The sequence below is a fragment of the Gasterosteus aculeatus genome, chromosome 13 (assembly GCF_964276395.1).
Source record: "Gasterosteus aculeatus chromosome 13, fGasAcu3.hap1.1, whole genome shotgun sequence".
Taxonomy (NCBI): Eukaryota; Metazoa; Chordata; class Actinopteri; order Perciformes; family Gasterosteidae; genus Gasterosteus; species Gasterosteus aculeatus.
Window position 1 is genome coordinate 19,797,996 of NC_135701.1, and position 14,268 is coordinate 19,812,263.

Below are 14,268 nucleotides of genomic sequence, written 5' to 3' on the forward strand. Positions count from 1 at the left end.
TGCTAAGGCGCCTACAGCTTTTCATTCAACATCATCATACTGCACATGCAGCAGTCACTCAAGACTTGTAGATGTTCGTAATTGGCAGAAATTGACAGTGTTTGGGAGATTGTCGCACAAATAGAGGTTGCAACTAGACATCGGATGCAATTTCATTTTAATATGTTTTCTTAACCAATATGATAAAGCTATGTGTTGATCAGTTAGAGATGATCTTAAGCAGAAGTCGAGCGCTGCCGTCCCAACATCCTTAAAAGGCAGAGGAGAAAAAAACTAAATCTGAGCTGCTGAGGTTTGGGCTGAGGCCAGAACTCACCGCAGTAGAGCCCAACAGTTTGGAAAGAGGAATGTTAATCAGCCCTCAATGTGGTTGGTGAGAACAAATATGTGCTACTCTTATTGCCAAGTATTCAGTCCAGTAACCTTTTTAATGCAGAGAGTTGATCTATTGATTATTTCTTTTTGAATTTCCAACCCACTTGCTTAAATACGTTTTTTCTTGTCCAACCTAAACTTGGAATACCATCAAAGACGAAAGCAGCATGTCCTGGAGCCGGACTCCATGTGCTGTGTTGTAGCGGGAAATACCACACAAAAATATCTACGAAATAAGAACTTTTATTCATAATATATTCATACTTGTACAAGTAAAATAAAATGCATATCTATGGTTTCAATGCAATCTCCATGAACAAATCAACAGCATTCTTTTGGTAAATGCTATCCATAAACCCTTTCTGTCATGAAAATATAACTAAAATGTGGGGGAGGCAAAACATTTGCTTTTATGAACATAAAAAACATAACATTACCCATAACAAATGCATCACTTTGAATAAATAATGGGAGGAGATCGTTTATCTTCATTAAACCGACCCAACATTCTTTGTGTTCCCTCTGATCACCGATTTCATGTATTTGTTTTCTTGTTTTTGTCTTGTTTTTCTTTTTTTCTTTCTTTTTTTACTTTCGGGGGTCTGTCTAAGCAGTAAAAGCTTTCGAGAGGAAAAAAGGGAGGAGACTCCGCAGTGTGGCTTTGACACGGTACAGTTAAGTACATAGAGAACAAATATTTTAGGGCACCGATTCGTTATATACATTAGATCTGTAGTGTTCTGTAAAGGCATCCATTTTGTCAAATGTATACTTTAACGTCTTGGTTATCATTGTTTGTCCTCGCCTCGCTTTTCAGTCACTGTCTGTCACCGCATCTCCTCCTGTCATTGTCACGAGCATCAACAATCTTGATTTCTGTGTTCAAAGTGAGGTTAAGAATCCTAAGACATGGCTAGAGATATCCAGATCATGGGAATGAAGAGAGAGTGCAGCGCTTGCAAAGTGGAACCCCGGCCTTTGATGCAGTGGGCATCTGATTTGGGCTTTTTGGAGCACTTCTTTTTCTTCTTGTTCGATGCTGTTGATGTCTCCAGACTGTCTATGAGGTCAGGGTTTAGATTTTCCAGGGTTTTGTCCAGGGTGTTGGACAAGGTTCCCAGAGGTCCGTCATTCTGCTTATTCTGGGTCTCATTTTTTGTTCGTTCCGGCTCCTTATATTTAGTCTTAGACATGTTCTCCTTTTCCTTAAGCGGGTTGTTGGTGATTTGTCGGCTCTTGCCGGACAGGATGGAGGACTTGTCGTTATCTCCGAGGCAACACCTGGGAATGGTGTCTCCGAGAGGATTCTCAGTGGAAGAGAACTTCCCGCCCTGCCCCTTGGAGCTGAAGAGATTGGTCTGGACTTGAGGAGTTTCCACACACCCCTCCAAGTCCTCACTTTTCAGTCGTTTCAGGTCCTTCCCCGTCAGGAGCTCGGGAACATTGCACTCCAACTCAGAGCTGGAGCCTTTGAAACGCTTGAACCAGTCCCACAAGGTCCTCGCGCGGCAGTCGCAGATCCACTGGTTCCCGTTTAAACGCAAATACTGGAGAGACACCAGGGCGTCCATGGTCTCTCCTGTCAAGACGGTGAGATTGTTGAAGAACAAGAACAGGGACTTCAGCTTACCCAGATCACTGAAAGCTTTAGGTTGGACATAGATAACCCGGTTCTGGTGTAGCAGCAGCCGATCCAGATTGATTAACCCTCGTAACATGTTGTCTGTTACTATCTTGATCTTGTTGTTGTGCAGATAGAGATAGGTGAGGTTTGCAAGATCCAGAAAGGTGTCGTCGTGCAGGCTGAGAATGTTATTGTCCTGCAGGTAAAGGTACTGTAGGGAAAACATTCCTCGAAAAACCCCGACGGGGAGCTCTGACAGACCACACCTGTGCAGGTGGAGGGTGTGCAGCTTAGTTAGGCCTCGGAAGGCCGTGGGGCTGATGGTGCGGAGGTTGCCGTTGTCGCCAATGTCCAGTTCCTCCAGCCTTTCCAAGCCGTAAAAGGCTCCGGCCTCGATGTAGCTGATGTTGTTGGAGTAGAGCCAGAGAACTGTAAGGTTGTGGCACGAGCTGAAGCTGGTGGACCTCACCACCGTCAGCTTGTTGCTCTGGAGGAATATCCGCTGGCTGCGCACGGGGATCTCGGTAGGGATGGAAAACAGGCCGTGCTGCTGGCAGGCCACAGTGGGCCGGGGCTCGCTGTAGCACACGCACTTGGCGGGGCAGCCGGCGGTTTGAGGCACGAGGTTCAGCCACATCACCAGAAAGAGGAGTCGCCCCCCTGCAGAGACAGAAAAACACGGGTCAACGGGTTAGACAATAATCCTCGACATACTGTCACAGTGACTTTTCTCTTTTTCCACGGCAGTGTTATTTGGGTCAGGGGACACATCTCCTCCCTGCCTCCTCTCCTGACGTGAGGAACTAAACAGCTAAAGAGAGATCTGTGAAGGCTGACTCATTTCAAATGGGGTGGGTGGCTTTTATGTGGAATTAGCTTGCTCTAATAGGGCGGACGTAACGACGGATGGTGTTTCAGCGTCCCTGAAGTTGACATTTAGCCTGACGCAAGGAGATAAGCTTTCATGCTTGAAGCCTGGGGGCGAGGTGGGAGGAGGGCAGCGGCGGCCCCACCAGACTTTCCACTGCGTAGCCTGTAGCATTGTTTCCGAGCGCAGCGGGAAGATGAGATGAGGTGCGGTTAGAACTCTGGGCACAGCTTGTAAAGATCCTCGGATGTGTTTGGCCCGAAGGCATCCATGTTTTAAAATAAGGCGTATTCCGCATTTGCTCGCATTAATTATTTCTGCTCGTCCTCTGCCGCGGATCAGCTCCCGGGCCCAGGGGCGGGACAAGGGAAACGGGCTGTTTTATCACATGCGAAAGATCCCTGCTGACGTTACACTGTCACTGTAAGTGCAATTAAGGTAAAAAGGGAGCGCATATGTTGGTGCTCACGGAGAGATGATGGTGTCAGAGTATCACGGGCTTCTCCAGGAGCTTCTCCTTCAATCCACTTCAGCTGCTGTCCTTACTGGGGTGGGGGGGATTTCTAATCTCTGCTCCCAATGCACACGTGAGGAATCCCGGGCATGCAGGTTTGACAGGTAGCGAGGCTCTGGAAAATGCATGAGCCTCACTCAGCCCTCCCCTGGCCCGCCGCCTCTCGCCCTCTTCTCATTCCCCCGCAATGTGTTGTGGTGCAGCTCATCTCTGGACCTTGTTAAACGGAGCTCTGGAGCAGCCTGACAGCAGCCCTCTGCTGCACTTTCCTTGCGATCTCCCAGCTCAGCCGTCAAGACTGCCACCGGAAAGCTGTCAAGACTTTCCACTCTTTCTGCATCGCAGCACTCCCCCCCCCCCCCCCCCCCCCCCAGCACTGCTTAACAATAGCCATATTTTATCGCACAGCACGCTTGGTGTATCTCCTCTGCTGTCTTCACCCGCCCCCCTCCGCCCCCTCCTTCCCCGTCTATTCATTAACAGGCTATTTCCACCCACGCGTCGCACGTCAAAGCCTTGGTTTCCGCAGCTCTCGGCATAATATGTTTGGCATCATGTGTTGAGTGACAGCGCGAGCCCCACGGCGTCATCAACTCCGTCCCAATTATATTTCCCTCACCAACGGCGTCTTCTCTGACGCATCATGTTGATTGCGTTGAAGTCAGTCTAATACATCACTTTTTTTTTTATGTTTTCCAATAAACTCATGCATGACTTCGCGGTGCACACCTCTCACTCTTGACAACAATGTCGCTCTCCCACCTTTATATCGGCGTCACCGCCTTCTTGTCTCTACCCCAGATCTAAAACGCTGCGAAGATTACACAGCAAGTGACTCATGTTAAGCCGTTTGTTGACACAAACTTAAATATCTTAACATACAGCGGCAAGGTTGCGGTGGCCCAAAAAAAAAAAAATCCATTCCTTATCGTCTCCTTCCAGCTTTGGTTTCGACCCTTAATCTTCCCCTATCTGCCGTGTCAGAACACGGCTTCGGGATCTGCCTCCCTCTTTCAGACGCTGCCCGGCCTCTCTTCTGAGAACTATATTATTGTACAGTAGCAATCATCAATCTGTTTGAGAGCAGACAAGCCTCTTAGCTTCCTTCCAACAGACACTGTGGCCCCTTCAGCTTTGAATAAAGCACATCAAATCACGCCCTCCCCCTCCCCCTGGACCAACACTTCTATATTTAAAATAGAAGCCTGACAATGTATGGCAGGAGGGCCGGCAGCCAGTGATCTGCAGTGACAAAGCTCCCATGCTGGAGTAATTGAAGTGTTTGTCGTAAAAAAAAACACAAATTCTCCACAAACCCTGTGATGCGGCCGAGGACACTCTGGGCTGATTTTGGTCTATCACCATTTCTCGGGGGGGAGATATTGGCCGAGACCTGACATGAAGCCTGCTATAGGAGACTACGTTCAGCAGCAGAACAGAACGCAGCGGCGGTGTGAGTGGGCACATGCGGCTTTGTTTACTCACTGTATGAGTGCATCGCTACTCGCTCATTTGCATGCGATGCTGGAATATTTTAAAGTTCCACGCAGAACCGAGCGCTCCTTTTTTTTTTTTTTTTTTTTTTAGTCTTATTGTGAAAACACGTCACGCATTCAAAGCCTTCCCCGGGCGCGGCGAGCTGCAACAGACACGCAGGGCACGCGGGGACGTCACATGCGGAGGGCCTCTCCCATTCATCACGGCGGCTTTACTTTGAAGGGCTTTCGGATCGGGCAAGGACGGCAAACATGGCAGTCTCATCCCTTCGGCCCAGAGTGGAAGCGATGTCTGTGTCAGAGATGAATCACAGCACTTCTCCAGAGCCCCCCCCCCCCTTCTGAAATCCTACATTACGGTGTTGCTCAGAGGCGGGGCTGCATTTATTATATCCATGATCCTCCCGCTAAGGTCATGTAACTAGCGTGGATCCATCCATGCGTGCATGAATCGTTTTTATATCGTGTTCAAAGGAAGAAACGTGGTGAAACTGACAGTTGTACGAGGCCCAATTTTAGCACGGCCAAATACAGCATATCTATAATATGCAAACTGAGAATAATGAAGGGCAATAAGATACAGTGCAGACTTGGAAACTCACAAACAAAAAGTTCCTATTAGCAGTCAACACAAATACTTTGAGTATATTCCTCATTATTTTTATCAGTGTTTTTATTTTCAAACTGTGGAGTTTATATATTTGTGGTGTGTGTGAATGAGGCTCCACTCCACTACTGTTTGTTTATTACCTTAATGTTTGTGCCTGTGTTTTTTTTTGTTATTCATTTCCCTTTAAAGCGCGTCCACTATTTGGCTTCCTTCTGCTCTCCCGTCTGGTGTTCACTGCTATTTTTCAAGACAAAAACAACGTCAACCATTTTAAACATCGCCCAAAACTATTTGTCGAGCATTGATGAACAATAACTATTCACTAAGCAAATTTATGACTCCCAAGTTATTCACCAATCATTTACATTTTTAAACTTCCATATTACCTAAATGTAACTTTGTGGAGTACATTCCGAAATCCGTGCTCTCTCTTTCCACTCCCGTACACTGTGATGAAGTACTTCCTTTGAGAGGCGAGAGTGGGCTGCCTACAGTCACTGTCGTGGCTTGACCAGGAGAATATTCCATTTAAGTTTCCTTTGAAGATATTTTACTGCATAGCCCGAGTGAAAAAGTTACGCTGAAGGGAATAAAATGTCTTCTTCGGCGCATTGCAGAGGGATTTGCTGGAAGGGCATCTTCACAAGGAAGACGCTTGTGATCAGAGGGCCACAGTGGCCCTTTTCATGGCCCGACACACAAAGAGGAACACCTCAGTTCCATTTTTAACTTTCTAATTGCACCTTTTTGTCATCTTAACTGGTGTAAAGTAAAAATGCATGTTTTCTTATAATCGAAAAAAAGAGTCCTCTTCAAGCCACTTCCTAAAAGAACGCAAACCCGTAAAACAAACACACACAAGAGCGACCAAATACAGACTTGTGCTTTCCCTTTACAACATTAATGAACCACATGCTACGATCTTAAAAAAAGATGCGAACATCTGATCAAACTGGTTATTTATGACATTGTGGACCAGAGAGTCACTCTGGAGTCCCTTAGCTAACCATCGATGCAGCCGCATCAGTCGCGGCTTCGGCATGCAAGACGAGGACGCAACCAGGAGATGAAGAGGGGGGACAGACGAGGTCCTGTTTGACACACATCTGACACGGCGATCGCCCGAGCAGATGGCTCATGAATAACTGAGGGAACCGGAGGTCTGCAGGCAGGAGGAAAGCCAGAGCCGGCCCGCTGTGTGCGTTTGGAAAAAGAGGCTCTGCATAGATCTGTATGCGAGCATTGGAGCGTATGTGCACAAAGCAGTGGTGGACTCGGGCTGTCTGATGGTGAAAAAAGAAAAGCAAAAAGGGGTGGCAGCACGCGGAACGCTGTTTTTTTAGTTTTTCCGGCTAATGTGCCCCAATCAATGTTCTTCATTTTAAGGCCCCATTGTTTCCTGAAATCACGTTTTCTCCACTGGAACATTTAGATCAATTTCTCGTGTAATTTCAACCGGTAGGGCGGCCTAATAGGCGTTTCCCTGTGCTTTGTTTACACCCCCCCCCCCCCCCCCCCCCCTCCCGAGTCCGCCCCAAGGCTCGCAGTACCGGAGAGAGTCGACTGGTCTGAGAGAGATGCAGAGGGGCGGTAACACCCTGACACGGAGAGAATAAGGTTGCAATCAGGAGGCTGTCGGATCAAATCTCAGCCCCGACTGCCGAACAATTGAGCGCGAAAGTGGAGGGGAAGAGTTCTCCATTTCAACGAGCGACACCGAATTACGATCGACCCTTGAGCGATGCACTGACCTCCGAGCGGCTCAAATCGTCACTCAGCGGGATGTCAGTCAAGACTGTGTTGTGCTCAACATTTACAAACTGTTGTTGCTTGTCCACAATAGTATATAATAACTTGATGAAATACATCCACTTAAGCACCATACAAGATATAAATGTGAAAGCACTGTTCTTGTGGTTCTCATGCCACTGCGTATCGGTGCTTCACAACCTTTCAGAGCCAAATATTCACGTTTTAAATCCGCCTCAATAGTTGTAGTAAGATATATACTTTACATACAAACCATATCATCTTTATAGAATATGATACATTCCTTATGTGTCAAATCAAATCTTGCACATTGGTTCATCGGCAACTCTGATATTCTGCCTACATAAGAGTGATTTTATCTTTTCATGCCGTAGCCGTGTTTGATAGCCTACTTTTACGTAGGATGCATGTTGTTGTTTTTCACTTGTAGTGGTTTTGCGGTATTGCCTATAGTATAAAGTGTCAATGAAATGTTGCAGTGGTGGACTGCAGAAGCTCCATAAACAATTGATTCCACAACTGCTGGTGCACATTGATCCCCGAGCAGGAATGTTCTACTAAATGAAGGTTAATGTCCACTGCTTTCAAACCCAATAACTTATTAAACCTGCTTTTTACACCGTGTGTAGTACTTATTATGACCCTTTACGTAAAAGACGATACTAGCTACACCACTGACTGAATAAATGAGCAGCGATCCTACAATCATCAATGAATTTAGTTGTTGAAATGAGCTCGCTTTCTCTCCTTTGTTGCCATAAAATATAGCTGATATAGGGTTAGGTTTGCTTGAATGCCACGACAGAGGATTCGTTGTTGCGTGGTGGCGAAGCGCCACTGGATTAGGGGGCCAAAATGGCACATCCCTCACAAGTCCATTGTGTAGTTGGCGGCGAATCAAGTGGCCCGCAGTCCTGCCTCATCTCACTGTGAAATGTTCCACAGAAGGCGTCGGGAGTCAAATCTGCCCGTGAGGTTTTGCAGAAATGGCTCGAATCCAGCTTTGTTCCCGCCCCCACATGTCACAGACACGGGCATTCTTCACACGTGAAACCGTGCAAATTGCAATATTCGCGTCTCGTAAACTGAAAATAATGCAGGCTTCTGCCGAGCATGAGAGTGAGGGGGTGTCCAGCTGCAATCTTTGGGCCACAGAGGGGTGGAAAAGAATGCCCTACTTTGGGGGTTTCGTGGCGAGCGAGCAGCCAGTGGTGCAGCCAAGCATTTTGTACACGGCTTTGTCTTAGTTACAGATGGCTGGATAGGAAATAAATGAGGGAAGAGTAGCTGCAGCAGTACGTTCCCTGTGTGCCTCGGTGTTGCTCAGCTTCCAGGCCGACTTCAGTTCAGGTGTTTGCAGCAGCCTTTTTTTGTCTCACCCTCAGGTACTTAAGAGAAATATATCCTGAGAGGAAATGGGGAAATAAAAGGAGGAAACGGCAAAATATCGGGCAGCCACGTCATCGAACCCGTCCACCCTCCATCCTATGTGTGTTTGCTCTTCCTCTTCTCCTGCTGACCCCTCCCCCTTTTCGTCTGGGGTTCAAGCCCCCCCCCCCCCCCGATGGTAATAAAAGCCCCGAGTGAGTTTGTTTTCAAGATCGGTGGCTTTTCGCTTTGCTGCTTTTTAGCCGTTGTCGGCTGTAGTAGTCAGCACAAATGTGATTAGGAAGCGTCTTATTTTGGTTTCATGATTTAGTGCCACTCAAAGTACTTTGTCCCTCGCATCACTTCAATCCCACTTCGTGGTTTTTGTATCCTGCAACGGAGTCTCGTGAGTCTGTCATTTTTAACTTTGGCTGCATTATAGTAGTTATATACAGTAGTTTGTTCCACACCGACGGGGTCTATAGAAGCTGTTTAATATTTGTTAGTGATGGATGTTACATTTTGATGCATTTGGTCAGTACAGTTCCCCAAAATAGGAACGCAAACAAAAAATATAATGTTGCCTTGTAGTCAGTGAGTGGTTTTAACTCTCTTTTCCATGTATGGTGGCAATACCACCTTTTTCTTATTGGCACTGTAATCCGAATAACTAGATTTAATAAGTTGTGTTGATTCCAAAACGATGTGCATCAGGTAGTCAGACCGAGAAGAAGAAATGAGCTTTTTGAATATCAGACGTTTTGAAAATCAAAACACGACTCACTGCTCCCAAAACCGGGCTCTCGTGTCAACAATTTGAATCGGAGAGGATCCTGGTTACAAAAGCAAAGGAGGCCTAATGAATCACAGCTGATTCATCTAAAAAAAGGATAAATAAGAGGTCACAGCTTCAGATACTGCCGTCAGCTGGAGAGGGAGACGGCAGCGACGGCACCCCCGGGCAGCGTCGTATTTTGGGGAGTGTGAAGGGTGGGAACCATCGCCGAGGTGGTCCGAGCGGAGAACACGGCGTGACGAGAGGTCACGCCGCTTCCGTGTCTTTGCCTCTGGGCAGAGTTGAGCTCTCAAAGAATGTTCACTTCTGTTTTCCAGGCCTGTGAGTGAAGCATTATCCACTCCACTTCTTTCTGACAGCTTTATTAGTATAAAGTTGCCGTGTTCGGCCGCGGCCCTCCTAGACTGGCACTCCTTGAGCCCTTCGAAGAGAAACTAGGTCCGGGTGAAGTGTTGCTGAAATTGGGTAATAAATACATCAAAAGAGCATTTCGTCTTTGAGCGGTCTAGATTAAACCGGAGTCGATCTGTGAGTAATCAGCTCAGTTGTTTTGGAGAATTGCTATGTAGGAAAATGTAGCTGCAGGCGAAACCAAAATGGATTTCTAAATTGCCACCACGTACGCTGCTTTGTTCTCGGCGTTTACGCTCCGCTTAACATGGAGAAACCCTCGAGAGAAGCAGTCGCAGGCACAAGTCCCTTTCAAGGTTCCGCACAGGTAAACGTGCGACCACGTTCAGAGCGGGCAGATTGGTCATCAGTGTGAAAAGGCGGCGAATGATGCAGGTAGAAACGCTGCTGGAGGCGGCGCAAATGTGCCGGAGAATTCCTCGAGACAAACCATCGTCGACATGCTTTTTTCCCGCCGCGATGTCTCACCTAACCCTTCTCGGCCTTCTCCAGTTTCCGCAATGTGGCAGTCTGCGAGCGTACGATCACCCCGTGGCCGACCGCCGGACAACGGGTGCGACCCCAGCGACAACACGCAGCGCCAAAGAACCGCAAACATCACTGGACTCACACGAGGGGGGGGATACGGTGGCCGTGTGTCATTATTACCCACAAACACAAACAAGCGCACACAGATCCATATGCTTCCGAAGAGCCCAGATTATGCACACGAGCCATTGCAAATGGAAGTGGTGCCTGACATCTCATGTTTAATATGAGTGCAAGCAGAAAAGGTGAGTTTTTGTGTATGTTTACTATAGTTGCATTCACCGTGTGATGAGGTGAAAGGGGTTGCTTGTTGTGATGAGATTATCAAAAGCAGGTTGGTTTATGCGAATGAAGTACGCGTGCGAGTAGTAACAACAGCCATGTTTGTGGATTGCATTCCTTATGGAATATTTACATGCACTATATTCATTCGGAGGGAGTAACTTTGAAGGGAGGCCCGAAGGGGGCAGGCTGGCGCGGTTGGCGACTCGCAGACTCTTTTGCTGGATTTACTGCGAGGACGCGCGTCCAACCTTGTCGCTGGTTTCTACTATGTTGCCAAACCCAGATTCAAGCAAAAATGCTCCAATATCCACTCTGTGCTTTTTTCAACACCAGACAAGAGGTGGGTAAGGTTAGCTTGTAGTTTTTTCACTCACGATTTGGCAAAGACCATAAAAGGCTAAAAGAAGAATGAATACTGAAGTTTTTCATGTTTCATAAGAGGCAAAGACGAGTGAAGTCTGCACTGTATTCAACCAATGTATTTCTGGAACATGGCTTTGTTTAAGAGGTATTAAAGAACAGAGATTTCAGCATTTGAACAGTTTTCCAGTTATTTAGACTTTTGTAGGTTTTGTACCGAGTAGGTTTTTTCAATAATGACTTAGTTCTTAAATTCACCTCCATCTTTTAATTACCACCCTGTGACTATATGATAATATATTGTTGTTATTGGCTTCAATCATTACAAAGGCATCTGATGCCTTACTCGTCAGACATGCAGAGGTATTCCAAAGAATTTGCCAGAGGAAGAGAGAAATAGAAAAGAATCAGATAAATAAATAAGTGAAATTAGACCATTAAGCGAGCGTTAACTAATTCTGCCCAGCTTTCTTGTACATCCATCTATTTTGGATGTGTAGGCAGCCCTGGAGGCGCGTTGACCTGAAAAAGACAAACCTCTCCCTTCCTTTCATCTTTTGAGTCAGTTCCTACCAGCGAACTGTATCAGAGCCAATAACACAAGGCCCACTTCTGCAGTGCTGCTGTCTACTCTTCATGGGTTCATCTCCCGTAATATCCGTCTTTTTCCAAAAACAGTGGCGTCAAGAGAATATGTTGGGATTTGTTGTGCAACAGAAGCGGCTGCAAAACTGTTAGATATTTGTGGAGGCTACTCTCTGTGAGCGCATGTAGGTGGATCTTTGACATCAGCGAGGTATAGGATCTCACATCTTGCCCCGCCTGCGCATTCATCTGATTCATTCTCTATTCTGGACCTTCAGCTGAAGCCAAAAGCAGGAGAAGACTATAAGTCAACAGTTTTAAAGTTGTAAAGTATCGAATGCATATATTAAAGCACAGCTGCACACTTGGAGGTTTTCCTTCTCTGGTTCTAAGCTTGGAGAGAGAAAATGTAAATATTGTAGCATCTTGACTGAAACTGAAACACAAGATTTGGGTGAAAATAAGAGGCTTTATTTGTAGAATAATAGACATGTGCATATTGGTATAAGTGAGCAAGCTTTTTAAACTTTATTTTATTAAAAATGTATCCCTACACAGAAGATGAAGCCCCTCTTCTCGTCCTTTGTGTAATGAGAAGCAAAGCAATGTCTGAAAACACGGTATTTCTGCATCGGTGACGGACGGGCTGTTCTACGCAGTGCGTCGCAGCAAGGGCACACTGAGTGACATTGGCAGCTCTAAGCGTCTCCCATTTGGGGCATTCTTATTTCTTCCTCACCTTGCCCTCCGACAAAAGGAATTGAAACAGCTTCGGCCCGGTTGGCTTAATAAGCGCATTTCAGAGAGGGTCTTAGTGAGCGCTCCTTCCTTTGGAAGAATAGAGGGAGAAAGTCTTGTGCATTATTTACCACCCGCCACAGAACCCACTGCGCTGACAAAGAGGCCCGCTGCAGGAAAATGGATTTTTCTGCAGGGGAACTCAGATAAGTAGGATAGAGGGAGGAAAGGATAAAAAAAAAAAACGAAGAGAAAAGGGGGCGAAAACTAAAACACATTAGGACGTTCCCACCCAGCAGAGACCAGAATCAGTTCAGTGACCTGGCACAAGCCTGTCTGCTCTCTCCTCCCCCTCCTCCTCCCCGTCGGCCTGATAAGGGCAGTTATTTACATCAGATGCCTCCACGAGTCAGTCACCTCTTTCACTGGAAAGGTCAAACTGTGGCCCAAAGCTCAGCGTAAGCTGCAAAGTCATCATTCCCGCCCCTTTTTATCTCCCAAGCGAGGGATGATCCGAGGTCGAGTGCCGCGCCAGTCTGCCCCCATTACGCCCTCTGACCCCTTCAACATCTCCCACGCACCTCCTTGGGCGGCATCCAAAGAGCGAGGCGAGCCCAGAGACGGGACAGAGAGATTGTTTCACCACACCCAGAGGGGGAGCAGCCCATCAGATTCAACCAGAGTAGAAATCCGAGGGTGGGAAGTAGGATTTTGTGGCGCTATCTTTCAAAAAACATCTATTGTGAACGAGTGATGAAGGGATAAGGGATGAACACGTCCGCGAATGGCTACCATATGGGACTCGGCGCACGCCGCTTCCCTGGACTCGGGCGCATTTGTTTGCATGCGATAGGTTGGTGTCACTGTCCCATAACGACTGCGACGCTGCGAGTGATTCGCTGGTGCAATTTGAGCGTCACTTTACTGCGGGATGACCCAACTGACAAGATTCCCTGCTTTGCTGCCCGGGCAATGAGTCATTCGAGCCCTGGAGAAAAACTATGTGGTATTTTTAAACTGCATCCTTCAGCTGTTCCTTCCTCCCTGGAGCTCCGGCTTGTAAGCTCTTGGTGACTCTTTTAGAATGAGTGCCATTGTAGTGCTTGTGCTAATGGGGCTGACACGTCTGAATAATACAAAACATTTCAGTCCTTTCTGTACATCCATAAGGCATGTTTTTTTTATGATTAAAAACGACACATCGCTAATATAGAAATATGATAAAAATATTTAATTTACAAAAAAAATCGCAATAGTTTCCAACAAATATTTTTATTTTTATGTAAATGTGCAACTCGTCCATGAATCAATGCCAACATCATGAGTGGAGTTATTTCAGTATTGTCAATATATTTATTTAAGACAAGACACCTCAGGCAAAAACATTGTTTTCTTATGAATTGGTCCATTTTGAGATTTAATCATGTTTTCTTCAGACTAGTGGCAAGAAATCATTCAGAATAGAGATATTTGTTTTGCTACCTCTATTTCCATCGATAGATTTCTCCTAAATTTAGCAGAAGTAAGCATTAGATCACGCTTCATAGGCATATTCAAACAGAACATTTCAGAATGCTAAACCAAAATTACCCAAAAAGGTAATTGTTTAAAAGTCTTAACATGAAACTTCCACAGTTATTTGCATTTTATTCAGTTTAGCTGTGTGGTCTTAACTTAAATTAAAACAAAGCTCTGTGATGTGAAAATAATTGGACTATTATAAAATAACTTTCTATATAGAAGTATAAAATGTCAAACTGGAAAATACCTTTACACTTGTACTTGTACCAGTACTTACAATAGGTCGCAACAAAGTAGATACAATATCAATTTAAAAGAAGCGTTCACATTTTTTCCAGTTTTCTTTCCTCAATTGTCCACACATGCTGATGTGTCATTTTTTTTTTTAACAGCTGATGGCTTGAACTGTACATGTGCCT

General features: G+C 46.1%; 1 protein-coding gene across 1 annotated transcript in view; it reads right to left on the bottom strand.

The window, feature by feature from the left end:
• Positions 1-600: 600 nt before the first annotated feature.
• Positions 601-14,268, bottom strand: part of rtn4r (reticulon 4 receptor) — a 34,381-nt gene continuing 20,713 nt past the window's right edge. The window contains exon 2 of the mRNA XM_040196281.2: positions 601-2,659. Coding sequence (XP_040052215.1) covers positions 1,278-2,659 — 1,382 coding nt within the window. The 3' untranslated portion in view covers positions 601-1,277. The remainder of the gene's footprint in view (positions 2,660-14,268) is intronic.